General features: G+C 38.4%; 1 protein-coding gene across 11 annotated transcripts in view; it reads left to right on the top strand.

The window, feature by feature from the left end:
* Positions 1–2,275: 2,275 nt before the first annotated feature.
* LOC123760078 (piggyBac transposable element-derived protein 4-like) overlaps positions 2,276–19,207 on the top strand; it is a 109,655-nt gene continuing 92,723 nt past the window's right edge. For 5 of the 11 annotated variants that reach the window (XM_069325268.1, XM_069325271.1, XM_069325266.1 and 2 more), the window contains exons 1-3: positions 2,276–2,387; positions 6,799–6,839; positions 11,355–11,453. In XM_069325268.1, coding sequence (XP_069181369.1) covers positions 2,305–2,387; positions 6,799–6,839; positions 11,355–11,453 — 223 coding nt within the window. In that variant the 5' untranslated portion in view covers positions 2,276–2,304. Of the gene's footprint in view, positions 2,388–2,571; positions 2,660–3,007; positions 3,031–6,798; positions 6,840–11,354; positions 11,454–17,786; positions 17,814–17,854; positions 17,870–19,207 lie in introns of those variants that run through there. The other 6 variants (XM_069325273.1, XM_069325272.1, XR_011228719.1 and 3 more) reach the window with 5 other exon arrangements.

The raw sequence follows: 19,207 nt of genomic DNA, 5'->3' as shown, positions 1-19,207 counted from the left end.
AAGATCTTGTAGATCTGAGGCAAAGTGAAATTGACACCAGTAATTCCATCTATCATCATACTATCATGCAAGAGGAGCCACACATCTATGGATCATCCAATAAAATCAGCAGACTTCTAAATGTTACTACTGCTCGGCTTAGACTCGGTTACAAATATCTCTGGGAATTCTCATTATCTGCTGATGTAGACCTGACCAAATGTAAACTGTGTCAACAAAATTATTCACACACTCTCCGTCACTATGTGATGGAGTGCGAAAAGATACGTGAATTCAGAGACAATTCTATAACCAATGTTCCAGCGATGTGTCAATATTTCATTCAAAATGATCTGCTACCAGAAATTTTAGCCAAATATCCCCAGTTTGCTAACTGTAGGTAGTAACTAAGTGATGGTAACCTATCCACCGCTGCCCACTGGATGGGGGGCGGTGTGCAGGACAAACATATAAATTTTGACACTAGCTCTCCACATATGTCAGTTGCTTAATTTAGAACCTGTACTTGAGGTCGATCTCGAACCCATTGTTGATGTGACGACTTATATTGAATTTTGTAACTAGCTCATCAAGATTGTAACTTGCTTAGCTAAATGAATTGTGGGGTTCAGTCCCTGAGCCCATTATGTACCTCTGTAACCCTTTTCACTACCGCCCACAAGATGGGTATCGGGTGCATAATAAATGAACTAAACTAAACTAACTGGTGCTCATGGGTTCTGTTACAACCTTCAATGAAGCTTTTGAGGTCAGGATTGGCATTACAGTTCAGCGTTTTATATATGTATAATACACATGAGAGAATGTGCAGTGACTTAATATCTAACATATTCAGAGATTTGAGTAGGGGTACCGAGTGATGTCTGGGGCCAGAGTTGGATATTGTCCTAATAGCAGCTTTGTGTTGAGTAATTAGAGGACGTAAATGATTTTGGGTAGTAGAACCCCAAGCACAAATACCATAGTTGAGATATGGATAGATGAGGGAGTAATAGAGATTCACCAGGGCAGGGCGGGGTACATAATATCTGATCTTAGAAAGAATGCCAACGGTTTTTGAAACTTTTTTTGATATATTTAGAATGTGTCCCTGGAAATTCAGCTTGTGGTCAATGAGAACGCCAAGGAACTTGGCATCTAATTTGTTACAAATTTGGGTATTGTTTATTTTAAGATTTATTTGATTAGAGGATTTATTGCCGAACAGAATATAGAAAGTTTTGTCAATTTTAAGGGTGAGTTTGTTGGCAGTTAGCCAAAGATGGACTTTATTTAGCTCAGTATTTACTGTGGCATTTAGAGCAAGGGGATCAGGACTGGAGTAAATGAAGGTTGTGTCGTCAGCAAATAGAATTGGTTTGAGGTGTTGGGAGGCATTTGGAAGGTCATTAATGTAGATGAGAAAGAGGAGAGGGCCAAGTATGCTGCCCTGAGGAACACCAATGTTGATGGGTAGGGTGGGAGAAATTGAATTATTCACAGAAACATACTAGAGCCTGTCAGTAAGGTAAGATTTGAGGTATTGCAGGGAGTGTCCTCTGACTCCATAATGATGTAATTTAAGAAGAAGGTTTTGGTGGTTGACAGTGTCAAAAGCCTTACGCAGGTCCACAAATAACCCAACAGGGAACTCCTTTTTATCAAGAGCTGCATGAATCAAGTTAATCATACTAATAAGTGCATCGTTAGTGCTTTTTTTGGGTCTGAAGCCATATTGACAAGAGCTAATTAGTATATTGTGTTTGGCTAGATAAGAGTAAAGCTGCTTGTAGATTATTTTTTTTTAAATATTTTTGACAAGTTAGGCAGGATTGATATAGGTCTGTAGTTGTTAACATTTGTGAGATCACCACATTTGTGGACAGGGGTTACTCTTGCTTTTTTTAGAATAAGAATAATTTCTTTTTAATTTTTAGAATAAGAATAATTTCCAATATTCCTGAGTGTATGAAGTAATTATAGAGCTCAAAGTACCTCCTACCATTTGGTCTAAAGTCACTTATAACAGGACTATGAGTACTTTTTGGTTTTACTTTTGAATAAAGCATAGGTTGATAGTTTTTTTTTTAATTCGAGAGGGTTCAGTTCCTGAACCGATTATGTGCTTCTGTAATCATTTACACCACCGCCCACGGGATGGGTATGGGGTGCATAATAAAGAAAGAAATTTAAAATTGTTAGGGAGTCAGTTAAACCTGAATAAATATTTTATCATATTTAGTTCTATAGACTTGGTCCCTTTATTTACATGATGGTAAGACAAATTCATTTCAAACCCCAGTTGGAAAAAAGGCCTCATCAACAATGGGAGGTCCTTTGACAAGCCGCCAGCTTCCTGTCCCCATTGAGGCCATTAGAGAGATAGTGGCCCCCTCTGGTAAATTTAGGTAAAAGAATAAATGAACTAAACTAACTAACATGCAGTGTATTTCATATTGTTCTAAAATTTACAACTGAATAATGTTTTTATTTATTATATTTTTTCGCTTTCATTTTAGACAAATAAACTACATTAGATTATGTACAAATACCTTAATTATGATAAATTAATCCCCAGACGTAAAGTTTGGCATAAACTGTAAACATTATTGGAAAGTGTTTACATGTTGGCGGCCCTGAGCTTCTGTGGCCACTCTCAGGAACACCTCAGCGCCTCCAGGTAGCGGGGTTGTGTGTCTTGTTAGAATTATGTGTCTTGGCAACATATTTCATGCTTTGTTATATTATATTATAATGCCTCGAACACGCTATTTTATATCTTTAAGTATTTAATAGGAAGGTTGAGTTTCAAATATTCTGCGTCTGTCCTGTGAAGATGTGCACATTTTAATTTTATGTATACGTTAAACTATGTTTTTATGTATATCAAATTGTTTTGATTATTAGTTAGGTAAGATATTAATGTGTAAATTATGTTTTATGACCAATTTAAATTTTGTGTGCAGATGTAACAAATTAATTTTTTTATTTATTTATTTTTACAAGAGTTCGTACATTCTTGTAAAGCCACTAGCACCCATAGTGTTTTGGGTAGGGTCGTTAATCCTGTTCCCCAGAATACCACCCCGCCAAAAAGTTTAACAACCAGATACCCATTTTACTGTTGGGTAAACAGAGGCTACAGTTAAGGATATGCATCCAGTAAATCCTCCCGGGCCAGGATACAAATCCAGGCCAAAGCACTCTTGGAACGCCAGGCGAGCGTCCTACCACTATGCCATGGGGGCTGTAGGCAACTCCTAAACCAACAGCTACACCTAGCATAACCTTAGCATGACACCCTTGGCTTTAGTACTTGTAGGTGATATGTAGCCAAGCTTGTAAAGTGTAAGGTAGTTTTGAAAAGATCAATTTGCAAGGAAGTTTTGAAAAGATTGCTTTGTAAGGTCTCTGACTGGAAGAGATTCAGCCATTCTTGAAAATATCTATGAAAAATGCCACCATGGAAGCTGCTAACACAGTTCATCTATTCTACAATACTTGTATCGGATGCATCATCAGTGAACCCAGAAAACGATTCATCTATGTATCGTCTATATAAACTGGAGATGGCATATGTGGGCAAAGGTGGCACTCAGAGCTACACTGGATACGCTCGCTGTATCATCCTCATAGGTGTTGTATCACTTGCATCCGACTTTTGTGTAAGGTCCTTATTGCGCCTAGCTTCATCAATATCATGACCCTTATGTTCTTCAAGCAATAAGGTCTGAATTTCATCGACATGGCGATCTTTCAACACCTTGTGGGACAGGTGTTTGGGAGACAGATGTGCGTGTGCCACCCATGGTTGCTAACTCGGTACTAACCCAGCCAGCAGCCCTAGGACATTTTGAGAATTTTTTTCCAAGATGGCTGCCTCTCACTGAAGGTCCCAAGAGTCCATTTTGTACTTACCCTACCGCGAGTGTGTTTCGACCGTGTACGAAAAAATACAAAATCCTTTTGTCAGTTGGCGCAGCAATGGACGAGCGGCAGTTATCGTTTGGCGCAGTCCAGTGGTTATGTGAATATGAAATTACCTATTGGTTGTAATCTATATGCAGGTGGCACTCGGGTGCCACCTGCACCTGAGGGCCTATAAAATGTAATCTATGCCTTGTAATCTATAGAATGGACATTTATAAATTCATTTCAGCGAGTACAGAGAAGGATGACAAAGTTAATCCCAGTACTGTAATTAGAAAGCTCCCATATGCAGAGATATTAAGCAGGCTTAATTTATATTTCCTAGAAAGGCAAGGAGAGGTGACATACAAATGGATGAAAAGTGACATACAAATGGATGAAAAGTTTATCAAAGTTTATTTACAGAGAAATTGCATTATAGTGATATATTGGTGAGAAAATCCACTGGAGCCGTGATAATGATTCGAACCTGTGCACTGGGTATTCCCAGATGCACACACTAAACGACTACATCATGGCTCCTGTGAATTTCCTCATTGATATACAATATCACGATAATGTAATTTGTGTGTGTGTATTAAGAGGGGCATCAGAGGTAGAATTACTAGACAATAGAGCCAGAGTGCATAGAGGAATTGTGTGAAACCCTTGTTCTGCTTCAGTGGAAGCCTCAGGGATTCTAATGGGTGCAACAGTACCCAAGGTTGCAATTCTTTTGAAAGTGTTGTGGTGTAGTCGTTTAGAGCGTGCATCTGGTGATATCCAGTGCACAGGTTCGAATCCTCATCACAACTCTTGTGGATTTTCTTGATGAGGATATTAATAAGGTGCTAAATAATCAACACAAAATAGAATGTGGAAACAATGGATATAAATTGGATAAATTTAGATTTAGGAAGGACTTTGGTTTGGAAATAGGGCAGTGATTATTGGAACAAATTACAGGGTAATCTATATCTATAAAAGGGTGTCTGTTTATGGTTAGACACACTTGCAGCCAGTCCCAAACTTTACAGGGTGACTTGTGGTTACTCGGAGATGGTTATAGGTGTATTGGGGTTGATATTTATGGCACAGCCTAACCCCCAACTTTGCATGAAATAGCAAATGATGCAAATTTTCAATTTTGGTAAATACTGTACCAGACTCCACCCTCTATTGCACTGGGAAGTTATCACAACAAGAATTTTGGGATGGGACAGAGGGAAGGAATGGTGCCCAACCACTTGGACAGCCGGGGATTAAACACTGACCTGCATGAAGCGACACCGTTGCTCTACCGGGTGAAGGAGGGGGAAGGTGGTGATGTGTAGAGAGGATGAAGGTTAGGAAAGGTAGAGATGATGATGGTTGTAGGTAAGGTATCTGGCATTTACTGAATAATGGAAATAGTGATATTATGTAATGAAGATGTGGCTTCAGTCACACAAGCAATGCTGGGTTACCCTTCTAGTTGCATATATCCACCCAAACACATTCACATATAAGTAGAAGCTGATTTGTATGGGCCAATAGGCCTTCAACAATTAACTGGTTTTTGTTCTGTACCACTACCTTGTGACTTTGTATTATACCTTGGTGTTGGACTCCTAATTCTGCCACACTCATAGGGGATTGTTCCTGGTTCCATGACGATACCACTTGCAAAAATACTTATCTTGGTGATGGTGAAATATGAGATTCTGAATTTTCTCACGTTCGGTGTGGAATGTGGGCTCTGGCTCTGGGAGCAACAGGGGAACCTGTTTTAAGAGCCTTTCATGTTACACGAACCCCATTTTTCATTATTGATAAGAATTTATAAAATGCTTTAAGAGGGCATGAGTTGATTTTTTAAGTTGTTCAATGTAAACCAATATTTTTTGACTAGTGTATGAAAAGGGCTGCAATTATTCCAAGTTTCAGTACTGCAGCCTAAATAAAAAGGGAGATTTTTTTTTTTTTTCAACGAATGTTACACATTTTCTAGTTAACTCTACTCTTTCATCTTTTCAGATATAATCCTTCAATGACACTTTTCTGACACATTAGCATATAATAAAGGATCTGTAGAAAGGGATTTTCCAAAACATCTTTGACTATTTTTATTAAGAAAACTAAAGTTCCCCCAAAAATTATGCAGATATATCATGTTTATTGCTATTTATAAAATCAATAAATGAACTTGGAACAAAACTCTTGCTACATATTTTAGAGACAAACACTTTACATATAAGATGTAAGTTTCATGTAAATTGAATAAAAATTAAAGATGTAGAGTCGTTTATGTTACTTGAAAAATAATTCTTGAAAAATATTAGTCTAAGGTACTGCAATCTGTGGCTGAGGGTGACATCAACCAATTTCCTTCAAAATTGGCACCCTTACGTATAGGCTTACGTGCAGTCAGGTGTATAAGTTTTATGCAAATTGTCCGATAAACAAATAAGAAAAATCAAATCAAATTAAAGAAAGAATTTTTTTTTTTTTAACTTTTTTTTTAATAAAACTAATTATAATTTTTTTAATATATGCTTTTGTGATAGCCGAGAGTCATAGACATGATTTTAGTTGACACCTGTATTTGATAATCATTTTTTACTATTTTGGAAAATTTTTGACACCTACTTCAATATTTTTTCTCCCTTCCTAGTTATGCTACGATGCTGAGACTTGGACCAGATGATACCCTTTTCATATACAACTAGTCAAAAAAAGTTTGATTGAAATCGAACTAGTTTTCATTTAATGCACTTTTTTGGAAATCTGGAACTCATTCCCCCTTAAGTTCAAATTTTATTCTTGTGAACTACAAATTAAATCCAAATTTATAGCCTGTATCTATACAGAATATTGGAAGGCTTGATTTCTTGCTTGTGTTAAAACAGATTTTTTTTTTAATTTTTGTAGGTCGCCTTACACCGTTAGTGCCTCTTGCCACATAGAGCAAAGTAAGTAAGTATGTAAACTACTCACTTTTTTTGGTCAAATAGTGCTGTACACTTTACTGTTATTAATAAAGGTCTCGTTTTCTAATGTTCAACTATGGGAAGAACTTGGAAATTATATAAATAATTGTTGATTAATGGGGAAATTAAGTTTGTATTTTTTACAAATTCATACATAATTACAGGTATATTTATTGCATTCGGTCATATTAATGTTATCTCATTTTTTAATTGAAGTGCAAATGCAGAATTGATGTTTTCTTCCAGTTCTGTGGAGAATGTTATGACAAATTCATGTAAGAAATATAGTTCTGTATTGTAGTCGGTCCAGTTCAAGTTAAAATCGTGGCATTGTTCGTTGATAGCACTTAGAATTAAAAATTAGTTTCTGCTTATTAGGTCTAACTTAGGATAAGGTTACTTGTTCCTGGCCCATTCATCAATGTCTGGCCATCTGTACTTAAATTTTATAGCACTTACATCATTGGATATACTGTACAGTAATAAAAAAAAATGAACTCTTCAAATATATCCTTCGATAACATGTTGATATATTAGATAAACATCTTTAAAATATGTTGGAAGAAGGAAAACTGAGCCACAAGGACTAAGGCCAGCATGGCTATATAGCATATTAGATGGAGTACCTGGCGCTGCTCGGGTGATGGATGCCATGTCTTCCCTGCATACTGTACTATCTTCGTCAGTGTAGCAATCATGTTAGATTGAAGAAATGCAGTTTGAACAGAAAGTCATACAAGAGATAAAGAAAAATTCCAAATATTTCTTCATGTGCAAAATTAAAATACAAAACTGTCGGTATTATAATTGCTTACAAGTGAAGGTAAAGGATGACAAAGAAATTAGTGAAATTCTAAAAAAGCCCTGGGGATATGTTTACCACCCCCCAAAAAGACCCAGATTGAAAGTGGAAGACCCAGGCAGCTTCTTTATGCATAATATCAAAAATATTACCGATATCAACACAAACTCTGCAAATGTTTAGAGAGAAATTGACAACATGCCCATGTACTCGGGCCCGGGTCCAGACTCTTGGAATTTGATATTTATAAAGTGTAAAGTGTCAGTAGCACAAGCACTTGGTGCATGTAGTATGGAGAAAAACTTGGACACTGGGGAGATACCAGAAGAGCTTAAATTAGCACACAGCTCTCCTACACAAGGGAGGAAGCAAAGCATTTGCTAAGAATTATATACCAGTTGCACTAATGTCCCACAAACATTTTTGAGAGAGTGATCAGGGGATATCTCCAGTTTTATTGAGACCAGTGACCTCCATAACCCAGGTCAACATATGTGATCAGGAAGATCATACCTTTTGCAGCTACTCGACCACTATAACAAAATCACTGATGCATTAGAAGGAAAACAGAATGAAGGTGTGGTTTACATGGACTTTGCAAAGGCATTTGATAAATGTGACCATGGAGTGATAGCCCACAAAATGAGGTCAGTAGGAATAACGGGTAAAGTCAGAGCCATCTTACCACATGGGTCTGATGGGCACTTGTTTGGGTGCCCCACGAGCACAGGACATGTTCATTATGGAAGCAGAATGTTTAAATATTTAGGTCTTGTTCCAAGCACACTTATATTATATAACTATATTATATAACATCTTGGTGTGGGACTAAATACTATACTAAATATTTTATATATATAGTTCCTGGTGAACAACCCTTTCAGCTGAAATAAAACTTTGTTTTTTGAGTGGAGCACAGAAGAGGAAGAGGGCTGCAGAGGAAAAGAAGAAAATGGGAAAACTTCCAAAATTAACATCTTGGTTCAACACAGGTGCAATGACAGCCACTCATATTATTCCTTCAGATATAGCATCTACATCGGCATCCACTCCTGCGGTGTCAGCTATAAGTACTGTTCCTTCAAATATAGCATCCACATCTACATCCATTCCTGCTACCAATGCAATCAAAGAAACAGATCCGGGGTTATGGAACATTAATGATACTAACACAATATATTATTGGATTCATAGTGGGCCCTCTTGTCGGAATACTGATGAGCAATCTTTCAAACTCGCGAGGGTGTATAAAACAGCTGGAGTAGAAACTGAGGCAAGGTATTTATCAGTGTGTTCAAACATGAACTGTGGAATGGTGAGTATGTAAAACATGAATGGCTACTCTATTCACCATCCCAAGGTCGGCTGCACAGCAATATTATTGTAGAACATGAAAATGGACAAGAAAATTGAAAGTGCATGACAGCATATTTGACAAGGCATAACGAAACAAAGTGTAGATTCTTCATTACTTGAGCAACGTCGTTCAGAGCAGGAATATTGGCATAAAGTTTTGACACATGTGGTTTTTATAAGTCATTTTCTTGCCTCTAGAGGTTTGCGTTCATGGAGAAAATTAGATTATTGGGTCAGGGAAAAATGGCAACTATTTAAGTATACTAGAGGTGCTGAGTCAATTTGACCCTTTCTTGGAAGATCATCTCAAAATGTATGGAAATCCTGGAAAAGGGAATTGGTCATATTTATCTGCAAATACCTGTGAGGAATTTCTGTGGGAAGCCCAGTCGACTCTCCTGAAGCTATCTAAACTGACATGTGCCATATTAGTTTGGTGTCATCAGTCCCGGGAGTTCTGTGCCTACCGTGGACCACGAGCCAGAACCTGTTCTCCTGAGAAAGGCGCATGGCCATAATGAGCTCTCTGTATTTAGTGTCATGTCTGCCATCGACTGGGGAGGGCACCCAGGAAGATAGGCGAACCAATACAAACCCCTAACTGGTAAAAATTGCATCCTACGTCCGAACAGAGCCAAAGAGCTCCCCCGAAAAGAAAAGCAAATGATTAAATAGTCATCCAACTAGTCCCATAGTGCTGTTAAGACGGTCCTGGGTAAAGTAGGGTGATCAATATTAAATTTTCTGTCAAACTCAGAGTAACGGTCACCAAATAAAGTGGAGTCCAAGCACAGTTAAAAGCTCTGTACTGTATCTTTGGGCACAGTCCCTGCAACACTGCTTTTCCTTATTCTCATGTCAGATATAGACAAAATTACAAGTCACAGCTTCATGTCATCTTTTGCCAATGATACAAAAATCGGTATGAAAAATCCTTCTGTAGAAGTCGTTGGAAAACTACAAACTGATTTCAATTGAGTAGCAGAAAATAACATTAATAGTCATAAATTCCAGGTACTTAGGTATGGTAAAAATGAAGGCAAACAAAATACAGGGTTCAAAACACAATAGCCATCTTTACTCCCCCACTCAATATCTGTCTTACTACATAGTCAAACTTGGCATTTAATCATGTCGAAAATATAATGCTATCGATGAGAAAATTAATAAAGCCATGAAGATTCAAACTGGCACTCCATTACTCTCATGCACATGCCTTAGACCACTACACCATGATATGGTCAAAAGTAATGCAACCTAGGTTTCGACTGAATCGTCTGGGGTTTGAATTCTCATAGCTCCTACTAATTTTCTCATTGATACATCATATAAATGTGATTTGTGTGTGCATTTGAAGAGAAGCGTTTGAGGTAGAACTCCTAAACAATAGATAATGCATGGGGGGGGGAAGGTAATGCATGAAACCCTGATTAGGCTTCAGTGGAAGTCTTGGGATAATTCAGTCCTAGATAATTCGGGTAAATCCCTGATTGCATTGCTTTCAAGCATGTCATATTGTACTCGCCAAGTTATGTTTGCGGGGGTTGAGCTCTGACTCTTTGGTCCCGCCTATAGGTGGGACCGCCTTGTAGGTGTGTGGTTGGGAGTACCCAGCATGCAGGTTCAAATCCTCCTCATGGCTCCTACTGATTTTCTCGTGGTGAATAATGTAAAAGGTGTGGACTTGTATTTTGGAAATTTCATATGTGCATTAAAATATGTTTGCATAAGAAATTAGGGATACCTTACCTTGAGGTTACCTTGAGGTGCTTCCGGGGCTTAGCGTCCCCGCGGCCCGGTCGTCGACCAGGCCTCCTGGTTGCTGGACTGATCAACCAGGCTGTTGGACGCGGCTGCTTGCAGCCTGACGTATGAGTCACAGCCTGGTTGATCAGGTATCCTTTGGAGGTGCTTATCCAGTTCTCTCTTGAACACTGTGAGGGGTTGGCCAGTTATGTCCCTTATGTGTAGCGGAAGCGTGTTGAACAGTCTCAGGCCTCTGATGTTGATAGTTCTCTCTCAGTCTTGGTATAACCACCTTATGCAAATATTTGCTTATGGTTTCTGCTACCTGAGTGTTAGAGGTTATAACATGTACATCTTTTGTCCTTACAGGGGCATTTACATTTTATACTAGTTGTTAATGAATGACATAATCATTTATATAATTTGCCAGTTTTTCCTCAAAGGAATCATTCTCATAGATCACCTTGTCTTGTGTATAGGGTGAGTGTATATTGTATATTTGGAGTAAACAATATGGTGATGTATGTTAGTCCTGGTGTGACAATGTATACAGTACTGTCAATGACCCACTTCTTTCAACCTCATTTTTACAGGGCACTACAAATCACTTTGGCAAAGCCCGTTCCTCTGTCGCCAGCAAGATTGTGCGTACCGCAGTGGAATACACACTCAACAACATCATGATGGATCAGGTAAGTGAGAATATAGAATGGACGAGTGTTAAGAGTAGGAAGGAAATAAGTCAAGGTGAAGAGTGTGTTTGTGTCGTGTGAGACTGAAAAGTTGGTGGTGGTGGTTGGGAGCAGGAGAGATAAGCGAGTCAGATTTGTTTTCCCCAATTGCATTTTTAGGTACTGTACAGTCAACCCGTTCTCGCAAATTTAATAAGTCAATATTGACTTATTAAATATGTGCATAGGTGACATACTTAACATAATAGATACCCTTAAAAAGATTCATAGAAAACACTGACCTTACCTAACCTTGTTAGTATCTTAAGATAAGCATCTTATTGCTTCGTAATTACAATTATTACCTAACCTATAATAGGTATAGGTTAAGTAATAATTGTAATTACGAAGCAATAAGATGCTTATCTTAAGATACTAACAAGGTTAGGTAAGGTCGGTGTTTTCTATGAATCTTTTTAAGGGTATCTATTATGTTTAGTATATCACCTATGCACGTAGTTAATAAGTCAATATTGACTTTACGAATTTGCGAGAACGGGTTGTGTACAGTTGAGGAAAAGCCCCCCCCCCCTCCTCCCGAGTTTCTTGGAAAGTTCAAAATGGTAATGTCGCTTTTGGTGTTGTAATATTGAGTTATGTTATGAATGAATAAGCATTCTGTAACGAGTCTCATTTGTCAAAATACCACTCATCGGTTTATATAATTCACACTGCTATCGAAAGAAAAATAGTGAAGAGCAGTGAATAAAATTAACACTTTCACATTCCCGGCATGCGCGCCCCAGCCTACCCCAAGGTGGGCTGAATGTTTCGCATGAGTGAGCGGCCACGCTAAAATGTGTGTACAGTACTTTTTTTTTTTCCTTTCCCCCCCTCACCTCGGCTTTTGTTGTACGTCGTTCATTTTGGTATCAAATTGTTCGCAATAGCATTCCCTACAGGGGTATATGCATATACGGTCCAAAAGCCTGGCATATCACCCACAGCAAACCCGAAAATTGTCAGTGTTACCCATGAGCATGCAACAGCTCTAAAATGTGTGTGCTCTTTTTCAGTTTACTCGGGTCAATTTTTGTTACATTTTTCATTTTGGTATCAAGTTGTTCGAAATGGAATTCTCTAAATGATATATGCATATAAGGTCAAAAAGCCTGGCGTGCAACCGGCAGTAAACCTGAAAATCGGCAGTGTTACCCTTGAGCGTTACAATGTGTAAATCCTGTTCAGTTTTCTCACCTCAATTTTAAAGCTATGTTGTTCATTCTGGTATCAAATTGTTTGCAATCTAAAAGTGCACATTTTAAAACTATAATAATAAAACTATTAAATAAACAATAGAGTTTTAATAAATATTTTAATTTTGGATGCAACATGAGTCCCTGTCGGACATCCATAAGATTATTAACCACTGTGATGCGCCGAGTTTGTGACATTCCCCCTGTGCGCATGAAATAAAGTACAGTATTCCCAAAAAATTATTTTGTTTGTAAAATAAGTTCCCTTCCCTGAACATATCTATGTAAAAATAAATACCAAATTCCACTTACTTTGCCTGTGGGGACGTGGACAAGGTGCGCTGTGACGTCATCACGGGCTGGTCACCTGTGCGTGAAGCTCCCAGAGGCGGTCACACGGGCCATTCAAGCACAGCAAGTTGCCACAAATATATTTTCAAATATTTGTTCTATATATTTACAATGTGGTTTTGTTTGTTTTTTATCGTATATGATGCATATTTGTGTGCTTTACAATATGTATTCAATAGAATGTTCATAATGTTCCATGGAACTGTCATACATGTCGGTAATGTGTCCACAATAAATGTTTGTTGCAATATTACTTGTTAAAAATTCACTAAAATTACAATATGTACAGTTTCATACACTAATTGCACAGTAACGCACTGTATTACACACTCAGTACTTCGGAAGTGAGTAATAATCAACGAAGTAGTCTATGGTACACAGTGCGACTTCGCTCTCGTTGCACCAGGTACAGATAGATTTTCGCTTCCTGTTTCTTCGCTCTGTGTGCTTGCAAATAATGCACTCGCATACATTGTTACACCCTTGGCTTTAGTATTTGTATGTAGGTGGTATGTAGCCAAGCTTGTAAAGCGTAAGGTAGTCTTGAAAAGATTATAGGAAAAGATCAATTTGTAAGATAGTCTTGAAAAGATAGCTTTGTAAGGTCCATGATTGGAAAAGATTGTCATTTTTGGAGATCTGTCTGCCAATCTGGAAGAGATTCAGCTTTTCTTTAAAATATCTATGGAAACCCACCACCATGGAAGCCGCTAACACTGTTCATCTATGCTACTTGTAGCAGATGCATCACCACTGAACACAGAAAACGATTCATCTATGTACTGTATCATCTATATAAATTGGAAATGGCATAGGTGGGTAAAGATGGCGCTCGGAGCTCCAACTGAATACAGGCATACCTCAGAATAAGAGTTTAATCCGTTCCTGGAGACGCCTCGCCTTCCGAAAACTCGCATTCCGAAGTTAATTTCCCCATAAGAAATAAAGGGAAATGAATTAATCCGTTCCTGACTACCCCAAAAACCCCACATCAAACTAAATTTTTATACCTAATTTACCTAATTCATCTAAATAAACCTACAAAACTGTGTTCCAGTTATTACTTACCTTGCTGTCGAGTGCTGTAGGCGTATGGAAGATGGTGAGGAGGGGGGAGGAGGAGAGGAGTTACTGTTTGGAAGGGGAGTCCCCTTCCATTATCACATCACATAACCCCATGCCTTGTAACACTATGGATACCACTTCTCTTTCTAAATTTTTCAAACCAGCCCCTGCTTGCCTTAAACTCTTTCTTATCTGCATCACTCGTTGCAGGGGTATTCTTTAGAAGGTCTTCGTGCAACACCCTGGCTTTCTCACAAATAATGGCCTCCGAAACACTATCACCCCTCAACTCCTTGTCGTGTATCCAAATTAATAACAACTTTTCCACTTCTTCAAGTATTTGTGGTCTTTGTGCCGTTAATGTTCTTACTCCTTTTGCCACTTTAGCACCCATAATCTTATTTTTCTTCTTAAGTATAGTGCATATTGTTGATGTGGCTTTGTTGTACTGCCTACAAAGTTCAACAACACGTGTACCGTTCTCATGCTTCCGAATGATCTCTTGTTTGTCCTCTATTGTCATCCTCACATGAGCTTTCTGGCCTTTATCCTTACCACTGGCTTTCTTGGGACCCATGGTGAGATATATAATAACAAATTGTATAGACAAATCACCAAAAATCCAACAAAACACTGAAAATCCGCGAGAAGAATTGATGTGGGGGTAGTCACTGAGCGCGAGACAATAATAAACTGAGGGGCGGAGGGGCGACGAACGCGCTAGGTCGGCTGTACGCGTATCAACAAACTCGCGTCCAAACTCGCCTCCCGAAGTAACCCTCGCCTTCTGAGACAAATTTTTGGAGTAAATACACCTCGCCTTCCGAAAACCTCGCATACAGGGACAATCGCATTCCGAGGTACCACTGTATGCTCGCTGCATTGTCTAAATAGGTGCTGTATCACTTGCATCCGACCTCTGTGTTAGGTCCTTATTGCGCCTAGCTTCATCAATATCATGACCCTTATGTTCTTCAAGCAATGAGGTCTGAATTTCACCAACAGAGAGCGATCTTTCAACACCGCGTCGGACAAGTGTTTGGGAGCCAGAGGCGTGTGCGCTACCCATGGTTGTTCACGCGGTACTAACCCACCCAGCAGCCCTAGGACATTCTGGGAATTTTTTCCAAGATGGCTGCCTCTCACTGGAGGTCCCAAGAGTCCATTTCGTACCCAACCTACCGCGAGGGCGTTTTGACTGTGTAGGAAAAAATAAATACTTTTGTCGGTTGGCGCAGTAATGGGTGAACGGCATTTGTCGTTTGGCGCAGTGCAGTGGTTAATGGACTCAAACTGCATCACCGCCAGATGAAATTGTTAATGTACAGTACGGTTTTCAGATTAGTGAAAACGGGAGATGGCTCTACTTTTGTGCCTGAGAGTTTATTGACCTTTTATGTAAATGATATAACATATGCTATCATTATTTCTCTATCTCCCATTAGCATACATACAATGCTAAATTTGTATACAGGATGTCACCTTAGTAACATCTTTAATAAATCATACACTGTCTTGTATGGAAAAAAGTATGCAAACTATACCACTTTCACCAGTTATTTTAAATGTTATACCCAAGCCTAGTCTGTAACAGTTGGCCCGCGGATACCTTTCTTGAATGCCTTCGTGCAGTCAAATTATATCTAGTTGTGATAATTGAGACCTTAATACATACAACATTGATAGTGATTTTCATAATGGAAACAAACACAAAAATTAAGATAAGTACTCTAATAATCACATGTCCAGATATAGAAATTGTAAAACGATGGTCCAGTGAAAGTAGTTGAAGGCTTGCAAGTTTCCTCTTGTACAGTGAAGGGAAGAGGAAGTGCAGTGGGAGGATTAGGTTGGAATAGTAGACGGTTACAACTTGACATCCTCTTTGGGTATATGGCACCAATAACCTAACTGCTGTGATGGCAGAATACCAAAACAATTACAGTAAATAATTGTTTGGGTACTGTATTGTTATTTTTAGTTGTGGCTGTATGTACAAGTGTGTGGTTAATATATACTACACATCAGCTTATCTGGAAGCCTATCTGGAAGTTTGGGGGAAGGGGGATGGCTGGTATATTTGGGTCTCCAGGATACAGGATGTCGTATTGTGCGGCTTATTAACTACTTCCTCAGGGATGTGCCTCCTCTCCTCTCCTCTCCTTTCCTGCTGCTTCCTCTGTGTAGTTTTTGTTATCTTAATGTTTATTAGGTATTTTTACATGAGCATTGCAAGTCTCGTGTTAGTGCTACTGTATATTATTTCTGTCCTTCCTGATATGCAGAGCCTATGATTTATTTTTTTGAAATTTAAGTCATCGCTGTTACATTCTCAATTATATTTTAGATATATTTTTGTTTTCTGCTTACTAATATTTAATGATATTGTACAGAAAATATTCCATGAAGTTTAATTTAAAATATGAAGTTGCCTGCTTTTATAGTACAAAAAAAAAAAGTAAAGTTACATATTCATATCATTTAAAAATCAAGGTCATTGGGCCAGAAGAGTTTTCAATATGTTTGCATGCATTTCTTGACAGGAATTCATGGGATGTTCTTTTTGGAAAAGACTTTCTAGAAGGTTTAGAAGTTGTAAGGGAAAGGTTATAGGGTTATATATGAAATTTTACTGTGATAAGTTTTTAAAAATACTAATGGTACATTATTTAAAGATAAATTGCAGAGTTGAAAGGAATTTGGCCTTCTAAATATTGTTAAATACTGTATAAAAAATATTCCAAAAGTCTCTTGTTTAGATAGTATTTTCTGTAACTATGTGGATCATCGTACGTAATAGTGGAAAAGTAGAATTTGGTACTATTGAATTGGGACAAACCAGAAAAGGTTTTGCATTTAAGTTGCTAATAAAACTTCACCTAACCGAACCATCCTAGGCCTAATACACGCTATCCGATGCCTAATATAGTATATATATGCTATACTAGGCCCAGGAATATTTAAGTTTGGAAAAAATTAAGCTAAAAAACAAATATTCCTAGGCCTAGTATAGCACATATACTGTTAGGCCTAGGATGGTTAGGTTAGGCTTTATTAGCAACTTGCATGCAAAACCTTTCCTGGTTTGTCCAAATTCAATAGTACCAAATTTTACTTTTCCACTATTATGTATGATGGCCCACATAGTTACAAAAATTACTATCTAAACACAAGGATGGGTTGCAAAAATAGCATTACAATATCATTGTCTGTTCAGTTCTTTCAGAAACATTAAAAGTTAGTGGGCACATCAACCTTGCAATGGTTACCATGCATATTATTCTGTATATCAATAAAAACTGGTGCCATTTTTAATGTGAAATGGCTGTGATGGACATGATGCACTGATTCACAACATGCCTGACCTTGACAACAGTGACCCAAATATGCCTGGGATCATGGTTAGATGGCAGTCATAATGATAATGAAACCCATTATCAGAGGTGCAAGGAGAAGGCATCATGTCCACCTCTGGCGGGCATGATGCATTCATTCACTTTTAGTATGATATTGAACTTGACTGTAAAAAATGGGTAGGGTGACAAACTGTTGGTGCCAGAGAGTTCCTGAGCTTGGCAATTACTGCAGGAGGGAGAAGAGACATGGGGTGGGGAGGGAAGGGGGAAGTTAGTGCTGTGTGGCCTGTGGCTGGAAGCCTGGGAGTGTTCAGTTGGTAGTTACACTGCGGAGGGACAGTGTGGGTTCTGTGGTATCATCCACTTTGGTTATTTTTAGTAGTTGAATAATCGAGTGGAAACTTTTCTGGTATATGACACTAAATTGTGTAATCTGTACAGTATGTATAGTAATTTTACTTCCCAAGTGCTGAACAGTGTGTTTATATTTTGTCTTAACATTTGGTGTTTTAACTTGTTAAAAATCAATTTTATTAAAATTTAATCTTCTATACAGTACATTCGGGTAACAAATGTGGAAATGTATGTTCCGTGTATAGTTAATTTTAATTACCGTTGTCCCTGACTGACTGATCTTAATACTGTAACTTTTTTCCTGCTATTCACATCTTTGTATGTAAATCTATCAGTATAAACTTGTAAAGTGTGTGTGGAAATGTACATCAGCAACATCTTTTTAAAATTTATAGATTTCTTGGGGTATTGGGAGAGTAGTTTTCATGTTACAGGTACTCTAATGGTACTTTGTATTACTGTATACTCAATATCTAGTTGTAAATACTGTATTGTATGAAACTGTTTTGCAATACTGTATAACATTTTTCTGGGAGGGTTCTTGTTGGTGGCTCACCAAGCTACCCACCTGGCTGGCTTGAAGCCTGAGTACCCCACTAGGCCCATTTGGGTCAAGCATCTAGCAGATTAGGACCAGAATCTGGCCCCCAACCCCTTAACACTTTCACCCGCCGGCGACACAGTCTGCATTCAAAACTTTTCTCAGGACGTACGCCGGGGACGTAGGTTGCGTCCCAAATTAAAATATTTGTTGAAATTCTAATTTTTCTCTGATCATTCTGGGACTTGTTTGAAAATGAGCACCTTTAAATTGCACACAATGTGATACTATAATGAATGATGTTGCATGAAAATTGAGGTGAGAACACTGGAAAGATTATGAATACTTGTTTGGTGACGAACATTCAAAATTATTTGTTAAAATTCTATCTATTCAATTATTATGAGACTTGTTCGCAATATAAAGCGTGCATTTTAAAACAATTTGATACCAAAACGAACGACGTAACACAAAAATTGATGTTATCAAACTGAAAAGAGTATACACATTAGGTTGAGGGTGTGCCAATTGGTGCTCGCTGTAAATAGGTACCTGGGAGTTAGACAGCTGCTACGAGCTGCTTCCTGGGAGTGGAGGCCTGGTCTAGGACCGGGCCGCGGAGACACTAAGCCCCAAAGCCTCATCTCAAGACAACATCTCGAGGGCTGCTGGCTGGGTTAGTACCGAGTGAGCAACCATGGGTGGCGTACGCGCCTCTGGTTCCCAAACACCTGTCCGACACGGTATTGAAAGGTCGCTCTGTCGGTGAAATGTCGGTGAAAAGCCCATACAAGGCAGTGCCTACCGGTATTTATATCAAACCATGCCCCTCATATCCAGAGTTCCCTTAAC

Source organism: Procambarus clarkii, chromosome 16 (assembly GCF_040958095.1).
Source record: "Procambarus clarkii isolate CNS0578487 chromosome 16, FALCON_Pclarkii_2.0, whole genome shotgun sequence".
NCBI classification, from domain to species: domain Eukaryota; kingdom Metazoa; phylum Arthropoda; class Malacostraca; order Decapoda; family Cambaridae; genus Procambarus; species Procambarus clarkii.
Note: the sequence above shows the minus strand (reverse complement) of the source record. Positions and strands in the feature narration are given on the sequence as shown.